Here is an 18416-nt window from a genome sequence, read left to right as displayed (position 1 = left end):
TTTCCCATATGTGCGCTTTTCCCATATGTGCGCTTTTCCCATATGTGCGCTTTTCCCATATGTGCGCTTTTCCCATATGTGCGCTTTTCCCATATGTGCGCTTTTCCCATATGTGCGCTTTTCCCATATGTGCGCTTTTCCCATATGTGCACATTTCCCATATGTGCACATTTCCCATATGTGCGCTTTTCCCATATGTGCGCTTTTCCCATATGTGCACTTTTCCCATATGTGCGCTTTTCCCATATGTGCGCTTTTCCCATATGTGCGCTTTTCCCATATGTGCGCTTTTCCCATATGTGCGCTTTTCCCATATGTGCGCTTATCCCATATGTGCGCTTATCCCATATGTGCGCTTATCCCATATGTGCGCTTTTCCCATATGTGCGCTTTTCCCATATGTGCGCTTTTCCCATATGTGCGCTTTTCCCATATGTGCGCTTTTCCCATATGTGCGCTTTTCCCATATGTGCGCTTTTCCCATATGTGCGCTTTTCCCATATGTGCGCTTTTCCCATATGTGCGCTTTTCCCCATATGTGCGCTTTTCCCATATGTGCGCTTTTCCCCATATGTGCGTTTTTCCCCATATGTGCGTTTTTCCCCATATGTGCGTTTTTCCCCATATATGCGTTTTTCCCCATATATGCGTTTTTCCCCATATATGCGTTTTTCCCCATATATGCGTTTTTCCCCATATATGCGTTTTTCCCCATATATGCGTTTTTCCCCATATATGCGTTTTTCCCCATACATGCGTTTTTCCCCATATATGCGTTTTTCCCCATATATGCGTTTTTCCCCATATATGCGTTTTTCCCCATATATGCGTTTTTCCCCATATATGCGTTTTTCCCCATATATGCGTTTTTCCCCATATATGCGTTTTTCCCCATATATGCGTTTTTCCCCATACATGCGTTTTTTCCCACATATGCGCTTTTCCCACATGTGCGCTTTTCCCATATGTGCGCTTTTCCCATATGTGCGCTTTTCCCATTTGTGCGCTTTTCCCATATGTGCGCTTTTCCCATATGTGCGCTTTTCCCATATGTGCGCTTTTCCCATATGTGCGCTTTTCCCATATGTGCGCTTTTCCCATATGTGCGCTTTTCCCATATGTGCGCTTTTCCCATATGTGCGCTTTTCCCATATGTGCGCTTTTCCCATATGTGCGTTTTTCCCATATATGCGTTTTTCCCATATTTGCTTTTGAAGCATATTTAGTGAACCCTTGATGCTACAGGCTATGTCATACCAACTGATTCTTTCCTCTAGTTAATTTGTGCCACAAATTTCCCTTTTGCTACATTTGCGTTTTTCCCATATTTGCGTTTTTCCCATATTTGTGTTTTTCCCATATTTGTGTTTTTCCCATATTTGTGTTTTTCCCATATTTGTGTTTTTCCCATATTTGCGTTTTTCCCATATTTGCGTTTTTCCCATATTTGCGTTTTTCGCATATTTGCGTTTTTCCCATATTTGCGTTTTTCCCATATTTGCGTTTTTCCCATATTTGCGTTTTTCCCATATTCGCGTTTTTCCCATATTTGCGTTTTTCCCATATTTGCGTTTTTCCCATATTTGCGTTTTTCCCATATTTGCGTTTTTCCCATATTTGCGTTTTTCCCATATTTACGTTTTTCCCATATTTGCGTTTTTCCCATATTTGCGTTTTTCCCATATTTGCGTTTTTCCCATATTTGCGTTTTTCCCATATTTGCGTTTTTCCCATATTTGCGTTTTTCCCATATTTGCTTTTGAAGCATATTTAGTGAACCCTTGATGCTACAGACTATGTCATACCAACTGGTTCTTTCCTCTAGTCAATTTGTGCCACAAATTTCCCTTTCGCTACATTTGCGTTTTTCCCATATTTGCGTTTTTCCCATATTTGCGTTTTTCCCATAATTGCGTTTTTCCCATATTTGCGTTTTTCCCATATTTGCGTTTTTCCCATATTTGCGTTTTTCCCATATTTGCGTTTTTCCCATATTTGCGTTTTTCCCATATTTGCGTTTTTCCCATATTTGCGTTTTTCCCATATTTGCGTTTTTCCCATATTTGGGTTTTTCCCATATTTGCGTTTTTCCCATATTTGGGTTTTTCCCATATTTGCGTTTTTCCCATATTTGCGTTTTTCCCATATTAGCCTTTTCCCCATATTAGCCTTTTTCCCATATTTGCGTTTTTCCCATATTTGCGTTTTTCCCATATTTGCGTTTTTCCCATATTTGCGTTTTTCCCATATTTGCGTTTTTCCCATATTTGCGTTTTTCCCATATTTGCGTTTTTCCCATATTTGCGTTTTTCCCATATTTGCGTTTTTTCCATATTTGCGTTTTTTCCATATTTGCGTTTTTTCCATATTTGCGTTTTTTCCATATTTGCGTTTTTTCCATATTTGCGTTTTTTCCATATTTGCGTTTTTTCCATATTTGCGTTTTTTCCATATTTGCGTTTTTCCCATATTTGCTTTTGAAGCATATTTAGTGTACCCTTGATGCTACAGACTATGTCATACCAACTGATTCTTTCCTCTAGTCAATTTGTGCCACAAATTTCACTTTCGCTACATTTGCATTTTTCCCATATGTGCGCTTTTCCCATATGTGCGCTTTTCCCATATGTGCGCTTTTCCCATATGTGCGCTTTTCCCATATGTGCGCTTTTCCCATATGTGCGCTTTTCCCATATGTGCGCTTTTCCCATATGTGCGCTTTTTCCATATGTGCGCTTTTCCCATATGTGCGCTTTTTCCATATGTGCGCTTTTCCCATATGTGCGCTTTTCCCATATGTGCGCTTTTCCCATATGTGCGCTTTTCCCATATGTGCGCTTTTCCCATATATGCGTTTTTCCCAAATATGCGTTTTTCCCATATATGCGTTTTTCCCATATATGCGTTTTTCCCATATATGCGTTTTTCCCATATATGCGTTTTTCCCATATATGCGTTTTTCCCATATATGCGTTTTTCCCATATATGCGTTTTTCCCATATATGCGTTTTTCCCATATATGCGTTTTTCCCATATATGCGTTTTTCCCATATTTGCTTTTGAAGCATATTTAGTGAACCCTTGATGCTACAGACTATGTCATACCAACTGATTCTTTCCTCTAGTTAATTTGTGCCACAAATTTCCCTTTCGCTACATTTGCGTTTTTCCCATATTTGCGTTTTTCCCATATTTGCGTTTTTCGCATATTTGCGTTTTTCGCATATTTGCGTTTTTCGCATATTTGCGTTTTTCCCATATTTGAGTTTTTCCCATATTTGCGTTTTTCCCATATTTGCGTTTTTCCCATATTAGCGTTTTTCCCATATTAGCGTTTTTCCCATATTTGCGTTTTTCCCATATTTGCGTTTTTCCCATATTTGCGTTTTTCCCATATTTGCGTTTTTCCCATATTTGCGTTTTTCCCATATTTGCGTTTTTCCCATATTTGCGTTTTTCCCATATTTGCGTTTTTCCCATATTTGCGTTTTTCCCATATTTGCGTTTTTCCCATATTTGCGTTTTTCCCATATTTGCGTTTTTCCCATATTTGCGTTTTTCCCATATTTGCGTTTTTCCCATATATGCGTTTTTCCCATATATGCGTTTTTCCCATATATGCGTTTTTCCCATATATGCGTTTTTCCCATATATGCGTTTTTCCCATATATGCGTTTTTCCCATATATGCGTTTTTCCCATATATGCGTTTTTCCCATATATGCGTTTTTCCCATATATGCGTTTTTCCCATATATGCGTTTTTCCCATGTATGCGTTTTTCCCATATTTGCTTTTGAAGCATATTTAGTGAACCCTTGATGCTACAGACTATGTCATACCAAGTGATTCTTTCCTCTAGTCAATTTGTGCCACAAATTTCCCTTTCGCTACATTTGCGTTTTTCCCATATTTGCGTTTTTCCCATATTTGCGTTTTTCCCATATTTGCGTTTTTCGCATATTTGCGTTTTTCCCATATTTGCGTTTTTCTCATATTTGCGTTTTTCCCATATTTACGTTTTTCCCATATTTACGTTTTTCCCATATTTGCGTTTTTCCCATATTTGCGTTTTTCCCATATTTGCGTTTTTCCCATATTTACGTTTTTCCCATATTTGCGTTTTTCCCATATTTGCGTTTTTCCCATATTTGCGTTTTTCCCATATTTGCGTTTTTCCCATATTTGCGTTTTTCCCATATTTGCGTTTTTCCCATATTTGCGTTTTTCCCATATTTGCGTTTTTCCCATATTTGCGTTTTTCCCATATTTGCGTTTTTCCCATATTTGCGTTTTTCCCATATTTGCGTTTTTCCCATATTTGCGTTTTTCCCATACTTGCGTTTTTCCCATACTTGCGTTTTTCCCATACTTGCGTTTTTCCCATACTTGCGTTTTTCCCATACTTGCGTTTTTCCCATACTTGCGTTTTTCCCATACTTGCGTTTTTCCCATACTTGCGTTTTTCCCATATTTGCGTTTTTCCCATATTTGCGTTTTTCCCATATTTGCGTTTTTCCCATATTTGCGTTTTTCCCATATTTGCGTTTTTCCCATATTTGCGTTTTTCCCATATTTGCGTTTTTCCCATAATTGCGTATTTCCCATAATTGCGTTTTTCCCATAATTGCGTTTTTCCCATAATTGCGTTTTTCCCATATTTGCGTTTTTCCCATATTTGCGTTTTTCCCATATTTGCGTTTTTCCCATATTTGCGTTTTTCCCATATTTGCGTTTTTCCCATAATTGCGTTTTTCCCATAATTGCGTATTTCCCATAATTGCGTTTTTCCCATAATTGCGTTTTTCCCATAATTGCGTTTTTCCCATATTTGCGTTTTTCCCATATTTGCGTTTTTCCCATATTTGCGTTTTTCCCATATTTGCGTTTTTCCCATATTTGCGTTTTTCCCATATATGCGTTTTTCCCATATATGCGTTCTTCCCGTATATGCGTTTTTCCCGTATATGCGTTTTTCCCGTATATGCGTTTTTCCCGTATATGCGTTTTTCCCGTATATGCGTTTTTCCCATATATGCGTTTTTCCCATATATGCGTTTTTCCCATATTTGCTTTTGGAGCATATTTAGTGAACCCTTGATGCTACAGACTGTCATACCAACTGATTCTTTCCTCTAGTCAATTTGTGCCACAAATTTCCCTTTCGCTACATTTGCGTTTTTCCCATATTTGCGTTTTTCCCATATTTGCGTTTTTCCCATATTTGCGTTTTTCCCATATTTGCGTTTGAAGCATATTTGCGTTTGAAGCATATTTAGTGAATCCTTGATGCTACAGACTATGTCATACCAACTGATTCTTTCCTCTAGTCAATTTGTGCCACAAATTTCCCTTTCGCTTCATTTGCATTTTTCCCATATTTGCGTTTTTCCCATATTTGCGTTTTTCCCATATTTGCGTTTTTCCCATATTTGCGTTTCTCCCACATTTGCGTTTTTCCCATACTTGCGTTTTTCCCATACTTGCGTTTTTCCCATATTTGCGTTTTTCCCATATTTGCGTTTTTCCCCTATTTGCGTTTTTCCCGCATTTGCGTTTTTCCCGCATTTGCGTTTTTCCCGTATTTGCGTTTTTCCCGTATTTGCGTTTTTCCCGTATTTGCGTTTTTCCCATATTTGCGTTTTTCCCATATTTGCTTTTGAAGCATATTTAGTGAACCCTTGATGCTACAGACTATGCCATACCAGCTGGTTCTTTCCTCTAGTCAATTTGTGCCACAAATTTCCCTTTCGCTACATTTGCGTTTTTCCCATATTTGCGTTTTTCCCATATTTGCGTTTTTCCCGTATTTGCGTTTTTCCCGTATTTGCGTTTTTCCCGTATTTGCGTTTTTCCCGTATTTGCATTTTTCCCGTATTTGCGTTTTTCCCGTATTTGCCTTTTTCCCATATTTGCGTTTTTCCCATATTTGCGTTTTTCCCAATATTTGCGTTTTTCCCATATTTGCGGTTTTCCCATATTTGCGTTTTTCCCATATTTGCGTTTTTCCCATATTTGCGTTTTTCCCATATTTGCGTTTTTCCCATATTTGCGTTTTTCCCATATATGCGTTTTTCCCATATATGCGTTTTTCCCATATATGCGTTTTTCCCATATATGCGTTTTTCCCATATATGCGTTTTTCCCATATATGCGTTTTTCCCATATATGCGTTTTTCCCATATATGCGTTTTTCCCATATATGCGTTTTTCCCATATTTGCTTTTGAAGCATATTTAGTGAACCCTTGATGCTACAGACTATGTCATACCAAGTGATTCTTTCCTCTAGTCAATTTGTGCCACAAATTTCCCTTTCGCTACATTTGCGTTTTTCCCATATTTGCGTTTTTCCCATATTTGCGTTTTTCCCATATTTGCGTTTTTCGCATATTTGCGTTTTTCCCATATTTGCGTTTTTCTCATATTTGCGTTTTTCCCATATTTACGTTTTTCCCATATTTACGTTTTTCCCATATTTGCGTTTTTCCCATATTTGCGTTTTTCCCATATTTGCGTTTTTCCCATATTTACGTTTTTCCCATATTTGCGTTTTTCCCATATTTGCGTTTTTCCCATATTTGCGTTTTTCCCATATTTGCGTTTTTCCCATATTTGCGTTTTTCCCATATTTGCGTTTTTCCCATATTTGCGTTTTTCCCATATTTGCGTTTTTCCCATATTTGCGTTTTTCCCATATTTGCGTTTTTCCCATATTTGCGTTTTTCCCATATTTGCGTTTTTCCCATATTTGCGTTTTTCCCATATTTGCGTTTTTCCCATACTTGCGTTTTTCCCATACTTGCGTTTTTCCCATACTTGCGTTTTTCCCATACTTGCGTTTTTCCCATACTTGCGTTTTTCCCATACTTGCGTTTTTCCCATACTTGCGTTTTTCCCATACTTGCGTTTTTCCCATATTTGCGTTTTTCCCATATTTGCGTTTTTCCCATATTTGCGTTTTTCCCATATTTGCGTTTTTCCCATATTTGCGTTTTTCCCATATTTGCGTTTTTCCCATATTTGCGTTTTTCCCATAATTGCGTATTTCCCATAATTGCGTTTTTCCCATAATTGCGTTTTTCCCATAATTGCGTTTTTCCCATATTTGCGTTTTTCCCATATTTGCGTTTTTCCCATATTTGCGTTTTTCCCATATTTGCGTTTTTCCCATATTTGCGTTTTTCCCATAATTGCGTTTTTCCCATAATTGCGTATTTCCCATAATTGCGTTTTTCCCATAATTGCGTTTTTCCCATAATTGCGTTTTTCCCATATTTGCGTTTTTCCCATATTTGCGTTTTTCCCATATTTGCGTTTTTCCCATATTTGCGTTTTTCCCATATTTGCGTTTTTCCCATATATGCGTTTTTCCCATATATGCGTTCTTCCCGTATATGCGTTTTTCCCGTATATGCGTTTTTCCCGTATATGCGTTTTTCCCGTATATGCGTTTTTCCCGTATATGCGTTTTTCCCATATATGCGTTTTTCCCATATATGCGTTTTTCCCATATTTGCTTTTGGAGCATATTTAGTGAACCCTTGATGCTACAGACTGTCATACCAACTGATTCTTTCCTCTAGTCAATTTGTGCCACAAATTTCCCTTTCGCTACATTTGCGTTTTTCCCATATTTGCGTTTTTCCCATATTTGCGTTTTTCCCATATTTGCGTTTTTCCCATATTTGCGTTTGAAGCATATTTGCGTTTGAAGCATATTTAGTGAATCCTTGATGCTACAGACTATGTCATACCAACTGATTCTTTCCTCTAGTCAATTTGTGCCACAAATTTCCCTTTCGCTTCATTTGCATTTTTCCCATATTTGCGTTTTTCCCATATTTGCGTTTTTCCCATATTTGCGTTTTTCCCATATTTGCGTTTCTCCCACATTTGCGTTTTTCCCATACTTGCGTTTTTCCCATACTTGCGTTTTTCCCATACTTGCGTTTTTCCCATATTTGCGTTTTTCCCATATTTGCGTTTTTCCCCTATTTGCGTTTTTCCCGCATTTGCGTTTTTCCCGCATTTGCGTTTTTCCCGTATTTGCGTTTTTCCCGTATTTGCGTTTTTCCCGTATTTGCGTTTTTCCCATATTTGCGTTTTTCCCATATTTGCTTTTGAAGCATATTTAGTGAACCCTTGATGCTACAGACTATGCCATACCAGCTGGTTCTTTCCTCTAGTCAATTTGTGCCACAAATTTCCCTTTCGCTACATTTGCGTTTTTCCCATATTTGCGTTTTTCCCATATTTGCGTTTTTCCCGTATTTGCGTTTTTCCCGTATTTGCGTTTTTCCCGTATTTGCGTTTTTCCCGTATTTGCATTTTTCCCGTATTTGCGTTTTTCCCGTATTTGCCTTTTTCCCATATTTGCGTTTTTCCCATATTTGCGTTTTTCCCAATATTTGCGTTTTTCCCATATTTGCGGTTTTCCCATATTTGCGTTTTTCCCATATTTGCGTTTTTCCCATATTTGCGTTTTTCCCATATTTGCGTTTTTCCCATATTTGCGTTTTTCCCATATTTGCGTTTTTCCCATATTTGCGTTTTTCCCATATTTGCGTTTTTCCCATATTTGCGTTTTTCCCATATTTGCGTTTTTCCCATACTTGCGTTTTTCCCATACTTGCGTTTTTCCCATATATGCGTTTTTCCCATATATGCGTTTTTCCCATATATGCGTTTTTCCCATATATGCGTTTTTCCCATATATGCGTTTTTCCCATATATGCGTTTTTCCCATATATGCGTTTTTCCCATATATGCGTTTTTCCCATATATGCGTTTTTCCCATGTTTGCTTTTGAAGCATATTTAGTGAACCCTTGATGCTACAGACTGTCATACCAACTGATTCTTTCCTCTAGTCAATTTGTGCCACAAATTTCCCTTTCGCTACATTTGCGTTTTTCCCATATTTGCGTTTTTCCCATATTTGCGTTTTTCCCGTATTTTCGTTTTTCCCATATTTGCGTTTTTCCCATATTTGCGTTTTTGCCATATTTGCGTTTTTCCCATATTTGCGTTTTTCCCATATTTGCGTTTTTCCCATATTTGCGTTTTTCCCATATTTGCGTTTTTCCCATATTTGCGTTATTCCCATATTTTCCTTTTTCATATATTTGCGATTTTCCCCTATTTGCGTTTTTCCCATATTTGCGTTTTTCCCATATTTGCGTTTTTCCCATATTTGCGTTTTTCCCATATTTGCCTTTTTCCCATATTTGCCTTTTTCCCATATTTGCCTTTTTCCCATATTTGCCTTTTTCCCATATTTGCCTTTTTCCCATATTTGCCTTTTTCCCATATTTGCGTTTTTCCCATATTTGCGTTTTTCCCATATTTGCTTTTGAAGCATATTTAGTGTACCCTTGATGCTACATACAATGTCATACCAACTGATTCTTTCCTCTAGTCAATTTGTGCCACAAATTTCCCTTTCGCTACATTTGCGCTTTTCCCATATGTGCGCTTTTCCCATATGTGCGCTTTTCCCATATGTGCGCTTTTCCCATATGTGCGCTTTTCCCATATGTGCGCTTTTCCCATATGTGCGCTTTTTCCATATGTGCGCTTTTCCCATATGTGCGCTTTTTCCATATGTGCGCTTTTCCCATATGTGCGCTTTCTCCATATGTGCGCTTTTCCCATATGTGCGCTTTTCCCATATGTGCGTTTTTCCCATATGTGCGTTTTTCCCATATATGCGTTTTTCCCATATATGCGTTTTTCCCATATATGCGTTTTCCCCCTATATGCGTTTTTCCCCCTATATGCGTTTTTCCCCCTATATGCGTTTTTCCCATATTTGCGTTTTTCCCATATTTGCGTTTTTCCCATATTTGCGTTTTTCCCATATTTGCGTTTTTCCCATATTTGCGTTTTTCCCATATTTGCGTTTTTCCCATATTTGCGTTTTTCCCATAATTGCGTTTTTCCCATAATTGCGTTTTTCCCATATTTGCATTTTCCCATATTTGCGTTTTTCCCATATTTGCGTTTTTCCCATATTTGCGTTTTTCCCATATTTGCGTTTTTCCCATATTTGCGTTTTTCCCGTATATGCGTTTTTCCCGTATATGCGTTTTTCCCGTATATGCGTTTTTCCCGTATATGCGTTTTTCCCGTATATGCGTTTTTCCCGTATATGCGTTTTTCCCGTATATGCGTTTTTCCCGTATATGCGTTTTTCCCGTATATGCGTTTTTCCCGTATATGCGTTTTTCCCATATATGCGTTTTTCCCATATATGCGTTTTTCCCATATATGCGTTTTTCCCATATTTGCTTTTGGAGCATATTTAGTGAACCCTTGATGCTACAGACTGTCATACCAACTGATTCTTTCCTCTAGTCAATTTGTGCCACAAATTTCCCTTTCGATACATTCCCGTTTTTCCCATATTTGCGTTTTTCCCATATTTGCGTTTTTCCCATACTTGCGTTTTTCCCATATTTGCGTTTTTCCCCTATTTGCGTTTTTCCCGTATTTGCGTTTTTCCCGTATTTGCGTTTTTCCCGTATTTGCGTTTTTCCCGTATTTGCGTTTTTCCCGTATTTGCGTTTTTCCCGTATTTGCGTTTTTCCCATATTTGCTTTTGAAGCATATTTAGTGAACCCTTGATGCTACAGACTATGTCATACCAGCTGGTTCTTTCCTCTAGTCAATTTGTGCCACAAATTTCCCTTTCGCTACATTTGCGTTTTTCCCATATTTGCGTTTTTCCCATATTTGCGTTTTTCCCATATTTGCGTTTTTCCCGTATTTGCGTTTTTCCCGTATTTGCGTTTTTCCCGTATTTGCGTTTTTCCCGTATTTGCGTTTTTCCCGTATTTGCGTTTTTCCCATATTTGCGTTTTTACCGTATTTGCGTTTTTCCCGTATTTGCGTTTTTCCCGTATTTGCGTTTTTCCCGTATTTGCGTTTTTCCCGTATTTGCGTTTTCCCCGTATTTGCGTTTTTCCCATATTTGCGTTTTTCCCATATTTGCGTTTTTCCCAATATTTGCGTTTTTCGCAATATTTGCGTTTTTCCCATATTTGCGTTTTTCCCATATTTGCGTTTTTCCCATATTTGCGTTTTTCCCATATTTGCGTTTTTCCCATATTTGCGTTTTTCCCATATTTGCGTTTTTCCCATATTTGCGGTTTTCCCATATTTGCGTTTTTCCCATATTTGCGTTTTTCCCATATTTGCGTTTTTCCCATATTTGCGTTTTTCCCATATTTGCGTTTTTCCCATATTTGCGTTTTTCCCATATTTGCGTTTTTCCGATATTTGCGTTTTTCCCATATTTGCGTTTTTCCCATATTTGCGTTTTTCCCATATTTGCGTTTTTCCCATATTTGCGTTTTTCCCATATTTGCGTTTTTCCCATATTTGCGTTTTTCCCATATTTGCGTTTTTCCCATATTTGCGTTTTTCCCATATTTGCGTTTTTCCCATATTTGCGTTTTTCCCATATTTGCGTTTTTCCCATATATGCGTTTTTCCCATATATGCGTTTTTCCCATATATGCGTTTTTCCCATATATGCGTTTTTCCCATATATGCATTTTTCCCATATATGCGTTTTTCCCATATATGCGTTTTTCCCATATATGCGTTTTTCCCATATATGCGTTTTTCCCATATATGCGTTTTTCCCATATATGCGTTTTTCCCATATATGCGTTTTTCCCATATATGCGTTTTTCCCATGTTTGCTTTTGAAGCATATTTAGTGAACCCTTGATGCTACAGACTGTCATACCAACTGATTCTTTCCTCTAGTCAATTTGTGCCACAAATTTCCCTTTCGCTACATTTGCGTTTTTCCCATATTTGCGTTTTTCCCATATTTGCGTTTTTCCCATAAATGCGTTTTTCCCATATTTGCGTTTTTCCCATATTTGCGTTTTTCCCATATTTGCGTTTTTCCCATATTTGCGTTTTTCCCATATTTGCGTTTTTCCCTTATTTGCGTTTTTCCCTTATTTGCGTTTTTCCCATATTTGCGTTTTTCCCATATTTGCGTTTTTCCCATATTTGCGTTTTTCCCATATTTGCTTTTGAAGCATATTTGCTTTTGAAGCATATTTGCTTTTGAAGCATATTTGCTTTTGAAGCATATTTGCTTTTGAAGCATATTTAGTGAACCCTTGATTCTACAGACTATGTCATACCAACTGATTCTTTCCTCTAGTCAATTTGTGCCACAAATTTCCCTTTCTCTACATTTGCGTTTTTCCCATATTTGCGTTTTTCCCATATTTGCATTTTTCCCATATTTGCGTTTTTCCCATATTTGCGTTTTTCCCATATTTGCGTTTTTCCCATATTTGCGTTTTTCCCATATTTGCGTTTTTCCCATATTTGCGTTTTTCCCATATTTGCGTTTTTCCCATATTTGCGTTTTTCCCATATTTGCGTTTTTCCCATATTTGCGTTTTTCCCATATTTGCGTTTTTCCCATATTTGCGTTTTTCCCATATTTGCGTTTTTCCCATATTTGCGTTTTTCCCATATTTGCGTTTTTCCCATATTTGCGTTTTTCCCATATTTGCGTTTTTCCCATATTTGCGTTTTTCCCATATTTGCGTTTTTCCCATATTTGCGTTTTTCCCATATTTGCGTTTTTCCCATATTTGCGTTTTTCCCATATTTGCGTTTTTCCCATATTTGCGTTTTTCCCATATTTGCGTTTGAAGCATATTTGCGTTTGAAGCATATTTGCATTTGAAGCATATTTAGTGAATCCTTGATGCTACAGACTATGTCATACCAACTGATTCTTTCCTCTAGTCAATTTGTGCCACAAATTTCCCTTGCGCTACATTTGCGTTTTTCCCATATTTGCGTTTTTCCGATATTTGCGTTTTTCCCATATTTGCGTTTTTCCCCTATTTGCGTTTTTCCCATATTTGCGTTTTTCCCATATTTGCGTTTTTCCCGTATTTGCGTTTTTCCCGTATTTGCGTTTTTCCCGTATTTGCGTTTTTCCCGTTTTTGCGTTTTTCCCGTTTTTGCGTTTTTCCCGTATTTGCGTTTTTCCCGTATTTGCGTTTTTCCTGTATTTGCGTTTTTCCCATATTTGCTTTTGAAGCATATTTAGTGAACCCTTGATGCTACAGACTATGTCATACCAGCTGGTTCTTTCCTCTACTCAATTTGTGCCACAAATTTCCCTTTCGCTACATTTGCGTTTTTCCCATATTTGCGTTTTTCCCATATTAGCGTTTTTCCCATATTTGCGTTTTTCCCATATTTGCGTTTTTCCCATATTTGCGTTTTTCCCATATTTGCGTTTTTCCCGTAATTGCGTTTTTCCCGTATTTGCGTTTTTCCCGTATTTGCGTTTTTCCCATATTTGCGTTTTTCCCGTATTTGCGTTTTTCCCGTATTTGCGTTCTTCCCGTATTTGCGTTCTTCCCGTATCTGCGTTTTTCCCGTATCTGCGTTTTTCCCGTATTTGCGTTTTTCCCATATTTGCGTTTTTCCCTTATTTGCGTTTTTCCTGTATTTGCGTTTTTCCCGTATTTGCGTTTTTCCCATATTTGCGTTTTTCCCATATTTGCTTTTTTCCCATATTTGCGTTTTTCCCGTATTTGCGTTTTTCCCGTATTTGCGTTTTTCCCGTATTTGCGTTTTTCCCGTATTTGCGTTTTTCCCGTATTTGCGTTTTTCCCGTATTTGCGTTTTTCCCATATTTGCGTTTTTCCCATATTTGCTTTTGAAGCATATTTAGTGAACCCTTGATGCTACAGACTATGTCATACCAGCTGGTTGTTTCCTCTAGTCAATTTGTGCCACAAATTTCCCTTTCGCTACATTTGCGTTTTTCCCATATTTGCGTTTTTCCCATATTTGCGTTTTTCCCGTATTTGCGTTTTTCCCATATTTGCGTTTTTCCCGTATTTGCGTTTTTCCCGTATTTGCGTTTTTCCCGTATTTGCGTTTTTCCCGTATTTGCGTTTTTCCCGTATTTGCGTTTTTCCCGTATTTGCGTTTTTCCCGTATTTGCGTTTTTCCCGTATTTGCGTTTTTCCCGTATTTGCGTTTTTCCCATATTTGCGTTTTTCCCATATTTGCGTTTTTCCCATATTTGCTTTTGAAGCATATTTAGTGAACCCTTGATGCTACAGACTATGTCATACCAGCTGGTTCTTTCCTCTAGTCAATTTGTGCCACAAATTTCCCTTTCGCTACATTTGCGTTTTTCCCATATTTGCGTTTTTCCCATATTTGCGTTTTTCCCATATTTGCGTTTTTCCCGTATTTGCGTTTTTCCCGTATTTGCGTTTTTCCCGTATTTGCGTATTTGCGTTTTTCCCGTATTTGCGTTTTTCCCGTATTTGCGTTTTTCCCGTATTTGCGTTTTTCCCATATTTGCGTTTTTCCCAATATTTGCGTTTTTCCCAATATTTGCGTTTTTCCCATATTTGCGTTTTTCCCATATTTGCGTTTTTCCCATATTTGCGTTTTTCCCATATTTTCGTTTTTCCCATATTTGCGTTTTTCCCATATTTGCGTTTTTCCCATATTTGCGTTTTCCCATATTTGCGTTTTTCCCATATTTGCGTTTTTCCCATATTTGCGTTTTTCCCATATTTGCGTTTTTCCCATATTTGCGTTTTTCCCATATATGCGTTTTTCCCATATATGCGTTTTTCCCATATATGCGTTTTTCCCATATATGCGTTTTTCCCATATATGCGTTTTTCCCATATATGCGTTTTTCCCATATATGCGTTTTTCCCATGTTTGCTTTTGAAGCATATTTAGTGAACCCTTGATGCTACAGACTGTCATACCAACTGATTCTTTCCTCTAGTCAATTTGTGCCACAAATTTCCCTTTCGCTACATTTTCGTTTTTCCCATATTTGCGTTTTCCTATATTTGCGTTTTTCCCATATTTGCGTTTTTCCCATATTTGCGTTTTTCCCATATTTGCGTTTTTCCCATATTTGCGTTTTTCCCATATTTGCGTTTTTGCCATATTTGCGTTTTTCCCATATTTGCGTTATTCCCATATTTGCCTTTTTCATATATTTGCGTTTTTCCCATATTTGCGTTTTTCCCATATTTGCCTTTTTCCCATATTTGCGTTTTTGCCATATTTGCTTTTGAAGCATATTTAGTGTACCCTTGATGCTACATACCATGTCATACCAACTGATTCTTTCCTCTAGTCAATTTGTGCCACAAATTTCCCTTTCGCTACATTTGCGCTTTTCCCATATGTGCGCTTTTCCCATATGTGCGCTTTTCCCATATGTGCGCTTTTCCCATATGTGCGCTTTTTCCATATGTGCGCTTTTTCCATATGTGCGCTTTTTCCATATGTGCGCTTTTTCCATATGTGCGCTTTTCCCATATGTGCGCTTTTCCCATATGTGCGCTTTTCCCATATGTGCGCTTTTTCCATATGTGCGCTTTTCCCATATGTTCGCTTTTCCCATATGTGCGCTTTTCCCATATATGCGTTTTTCCCATATATGCGTTTTTCCCATATATGCGTTTTTCCCATATATGCGTTTTTCCCATATATGCGTTTTTCCCATATATGCGTTTTTCCCATATATGCGTTTTTCCCATATATGCGTTTTTCCCATATATGCGTTTTTCCCATGTTTGCTTTTGAAGCATATTTAGTGAACCCTTGATGCTACAGAGTGTCATACCAACTGATTCTTTCCTCTAGTCAATTTGTGCCACAAAATTCCCTTTCGCTACATTTGCGTTTTTCCCATATTTGCGTTTTTCCCATATTTGCGTATTTCCCATATTTGCGTTTTTCCCATATTTGCGTTTTTCCCATATTCGCGTTTTTCCCATATTTGCGTTTTTCCCATATTTTCGTTTTTCCCATATTTGCGTTTTTCCCATATTTGCGTTTTTGCCATATTTGCGTTTTTGCCATATTTGCGTTTTTCCCATATTTGCGTTATTCCCATATTTGCCTTTTTCATATATTTGCGTTTTTCCCATATTTGCGTTTTTCCCATATTTGCGATTTTCCCATATTTGCGTTTTTCGCATATTTGCGTTTTTCCCATATTTGCGTTTTTCGCATATTTGCGTTTTTCCCATATATGCGCTTTTTCCCATATATGCGTTTTTCCCATATATGCGTTTTTCCCATATATGCGTTTTTCCCATATTTGCTTTTGAAGCATATTTAGTGAACCCTTGATGCTACAGACTGTCATACCAACTGATTCTTTCCTCTAGTCAATTTGTGCCACAAATTTCCCTTTCGCTAATTTGCGTTTTTCCCATATTTGCGTTTTTCCCATATTTGCGTTTTTCCCATATTTGCGTTTTTCCCATATTTGCGTTTTTCCCATATTTGCGTTTATCCCATATTTGCGTTTTTCCCATATTTGCATTTTTCCCATATTTGCATTTTTCCCATATTTGCATTTTTCCCATATTTGCGTTTTCCCATATTTGCGTCTTTCCCGTATTTGCGTCTTTCCCGTATTTGCGTCTTTCCCGTATTTGCGTCTTTCCCGTATTTGCGTCTTTCCCGTATTTGCGTCTTTCCCGTATTTGCGTCTTTCCCGTATTTGCGTCTTTGCCGTATTTGCGTCTTTGCCGTATTTGCGTCTTTGCCGTATTTGCGTCTTTGCCGTATTTGCGTCTTTGCCGTATTTGCGTCTTTGCCGTATTTGCGTCTTTGCCGTATTTGCGTCTTTGCCGTATTTGCGTTTTTGCCATATATGCGTTTTTGCCATATATGCGTTTTTGCCGTATATGCGTTTTTGCCATTTATGCGTTTTTGCCATATATGCGTTTTTGCCATATATGCGTTTTTGCCATATATGCGTTTTTGCCATATATGCGTTTTTGCCATATATGCGTTTTTGCCATATATGCGTTTTTGCCATATATGCGTTTTTGCCATATATGCGTTTTTGCCATATATGCGTTTTTGCCATATATGCGGTTTTGCCATATATGCGTTTTTCCCATATATGCGTTTTTCCCCTATATGCGTTTTTCCCATATATGCGTTTTTCCCATATTTGCTTTTGAAGCATATTTAGTGAACCCTTGATGCTACAGACTGTCATACCAACTGATTCTTTCCTCTAGTCAATTTGTGCCACAAATTTCCCTTTCGCTACATTTGCGTTTTTCCCATATTTGCGTTTTTCCCATATTTGCGTTTTTCCCATATTTGCGTTTTTCCCATATTTGCGTTTTTCCCATATTTGCGTTCTTCCCTTATTTGCGTTTTTCCCATATTTGCGTTTTTCCCATATTTGCGTTTTTCCCATATTTGCGTTTTTCCCATATTTGCGTTTTTCCCATATTTGCGTTTTTCCCATATTTGCTTTTGAAGCATATTTGCTTTTGAAGCATATTTGCTTTTGAAGCATATTTGCTTTTGAAGCATATTTGCTTTTGAAGCATATTTGCTTTTGAAGCATATTTGCTTTTGAAGCATATTTGCTTTTGAAGCATATTTAGTGAACCCTTGATGCTACAGACTATGTCATACCAACTGATTCTTTCCTCTAGTCAATTTGTGCCACAAATTTCCCTTTCTCTACATTTGCGTTTTTCCCATATTTGCGTTTTTCCCATATTTGCGTTTTTCCCATATTTGCGTTTTTCCCATATTTGCATTTTTCCCATATTTGCGTTTTTCCCATATTTGCGTTTTTCCCATATTTGCGTTTTTCCCATATTTGCGTTTTTCCCATATTTGCGTTTTTCCCATATTTGCGTTTTTCCCATATTTGCGTTTTTCCCATATTTGCGTTTTTCCCATATTTGCGTTTTTCCCATATTTGCGTTTTTCCCATATTTGCGTTTTTCCCATATTTGCGTTTTTCCCATTTTTGCGTTTTTCCCATATTTGCGTTTTTCCCATATTTGCGTTTTTCCCATATTTGCGTTCTTCCCATATTTGCGTTCTTCCCATATTTGCGTTCTTCCCATATTTGCGTTTTTCCCATATTTGCGTTTTTCCCATATTTGCGTTTTTCCCATATTTGCGTTTTTCCCATATTTGCGTTTTTCCCCTATTTGCGTTTTTCCCATATTTGCGTTTTTCCAATATTTGCGTTTTTCCCGTATTTGCGTTTTTCCCGTATTTGCGTTTTTCCCGTATTTGCGTTTTTCCCGTATTTGCGTTTTTCCCGTATTTGCGTTTTTCCCGTATTTGCGTTTTTCCCATATTTGCGTTTTTCCCATATTTGCGTTTTTCCCATATTTGCGTTTTTCCCATATTTGCGTTTTTCCCATATTTGCGTTTTTCCCATATTTGCGTTTTTCCCATATTTGCTTTTGAAGCATATTTAGTGAACCCTTGATGCTACAGACTATGTCATACCAGCTGGTTCTTTCCTCTAGTCAATTTGTGCCACAAATTTCCCTTTCGCTACATTTGCGTTTTTCCCATATTTGCGTTTTTCCCATA

At 37.6% G+C, this 18416-nt stretch overlaps 2 protein-coding genes across 2 annotated transcripts; both read right to left on the bottom strand.

Annotated features, from left to right (window-relative positions):
• Nucleotides 1–356: 356 nt before the first annotated feature.
• On the bottom strand, nucleotides 357–1220 carry LOC126263504 (translation initiation factor IF-2-like). The gene has a single exon (XM_049960596.1). It carries the CDS (start codon nucleotides 1218–1220, stop codon nucleotides 357–359), a length of 864 nt encoding a protein of 287 aa, XP_049816553.1.
• An 11593-nt stretch (nucleotides 1221–12813) lies between these two features.
• On the bottom strand, nucleotides 12814–13688 carry LOC126263501 (uncharacterized). The gene is made up of 2 exons (XM_049960594.1): nucleotides 13147–13688; nucleotides 12814–13051 (listed from the first exon to the last, which is right to left on the bottom strand). Exons 1-2 carry the CDS (start codon nucleotides 13686–13688, stop codon nucleotides 12814–12816), a joined length of 780 nt encoding a protein of 259 aa, XP_049816551.1.
• Nucleotides 13689–18416: the final 4728 nt, after the last annotated feature.

The sequence above is a fragment of the Schistocerca nitens genome, chromosome 6 (genome assembly GCF_023898315.1).
Source record: "Schistocerca nitens isolate TAMUIC-IGC-003100 chromosome 6, iqSchNite1.1, whole genome shotgun sequence".
Taxonomy (NCBI): domain Eukaryota; kingdom Metazoa; phylum Arthropoda; class Insecta; order Orthoptera; family Acrididae; genus Schistocerca; species Schistocerca nitens.
The sequence above is the reverse complement of the archived record's forward strand: the minus strand, read 5'-3'. Positions and strand labels throughout refer to the sequence as shown.

Bases quoted from the DNA above. Each gene is read 5' to 3' on its own strand.
- LOC126263504 (XM_049960596.1), bottom strand. From the start codon at position 1,220: ATGCTTCAAAAGCAAATATGGGAAAAACGCATATATGGGAAAAACGCA.
- LOC126263501 (XM_049960594.1), bottom strand. From the start codon at position 13,688: ATGGGAAAAACGCAAATACGGGAAAAACGCAAATACGGGAAAAACGCA. The intron at 13,052-13,146 runs GTAGAGGAAAGA...ACGCAAATACAG, and splicing joins AAATTTGTGGCACAAATTGA to GAAAAACGCAAATACGGGAA.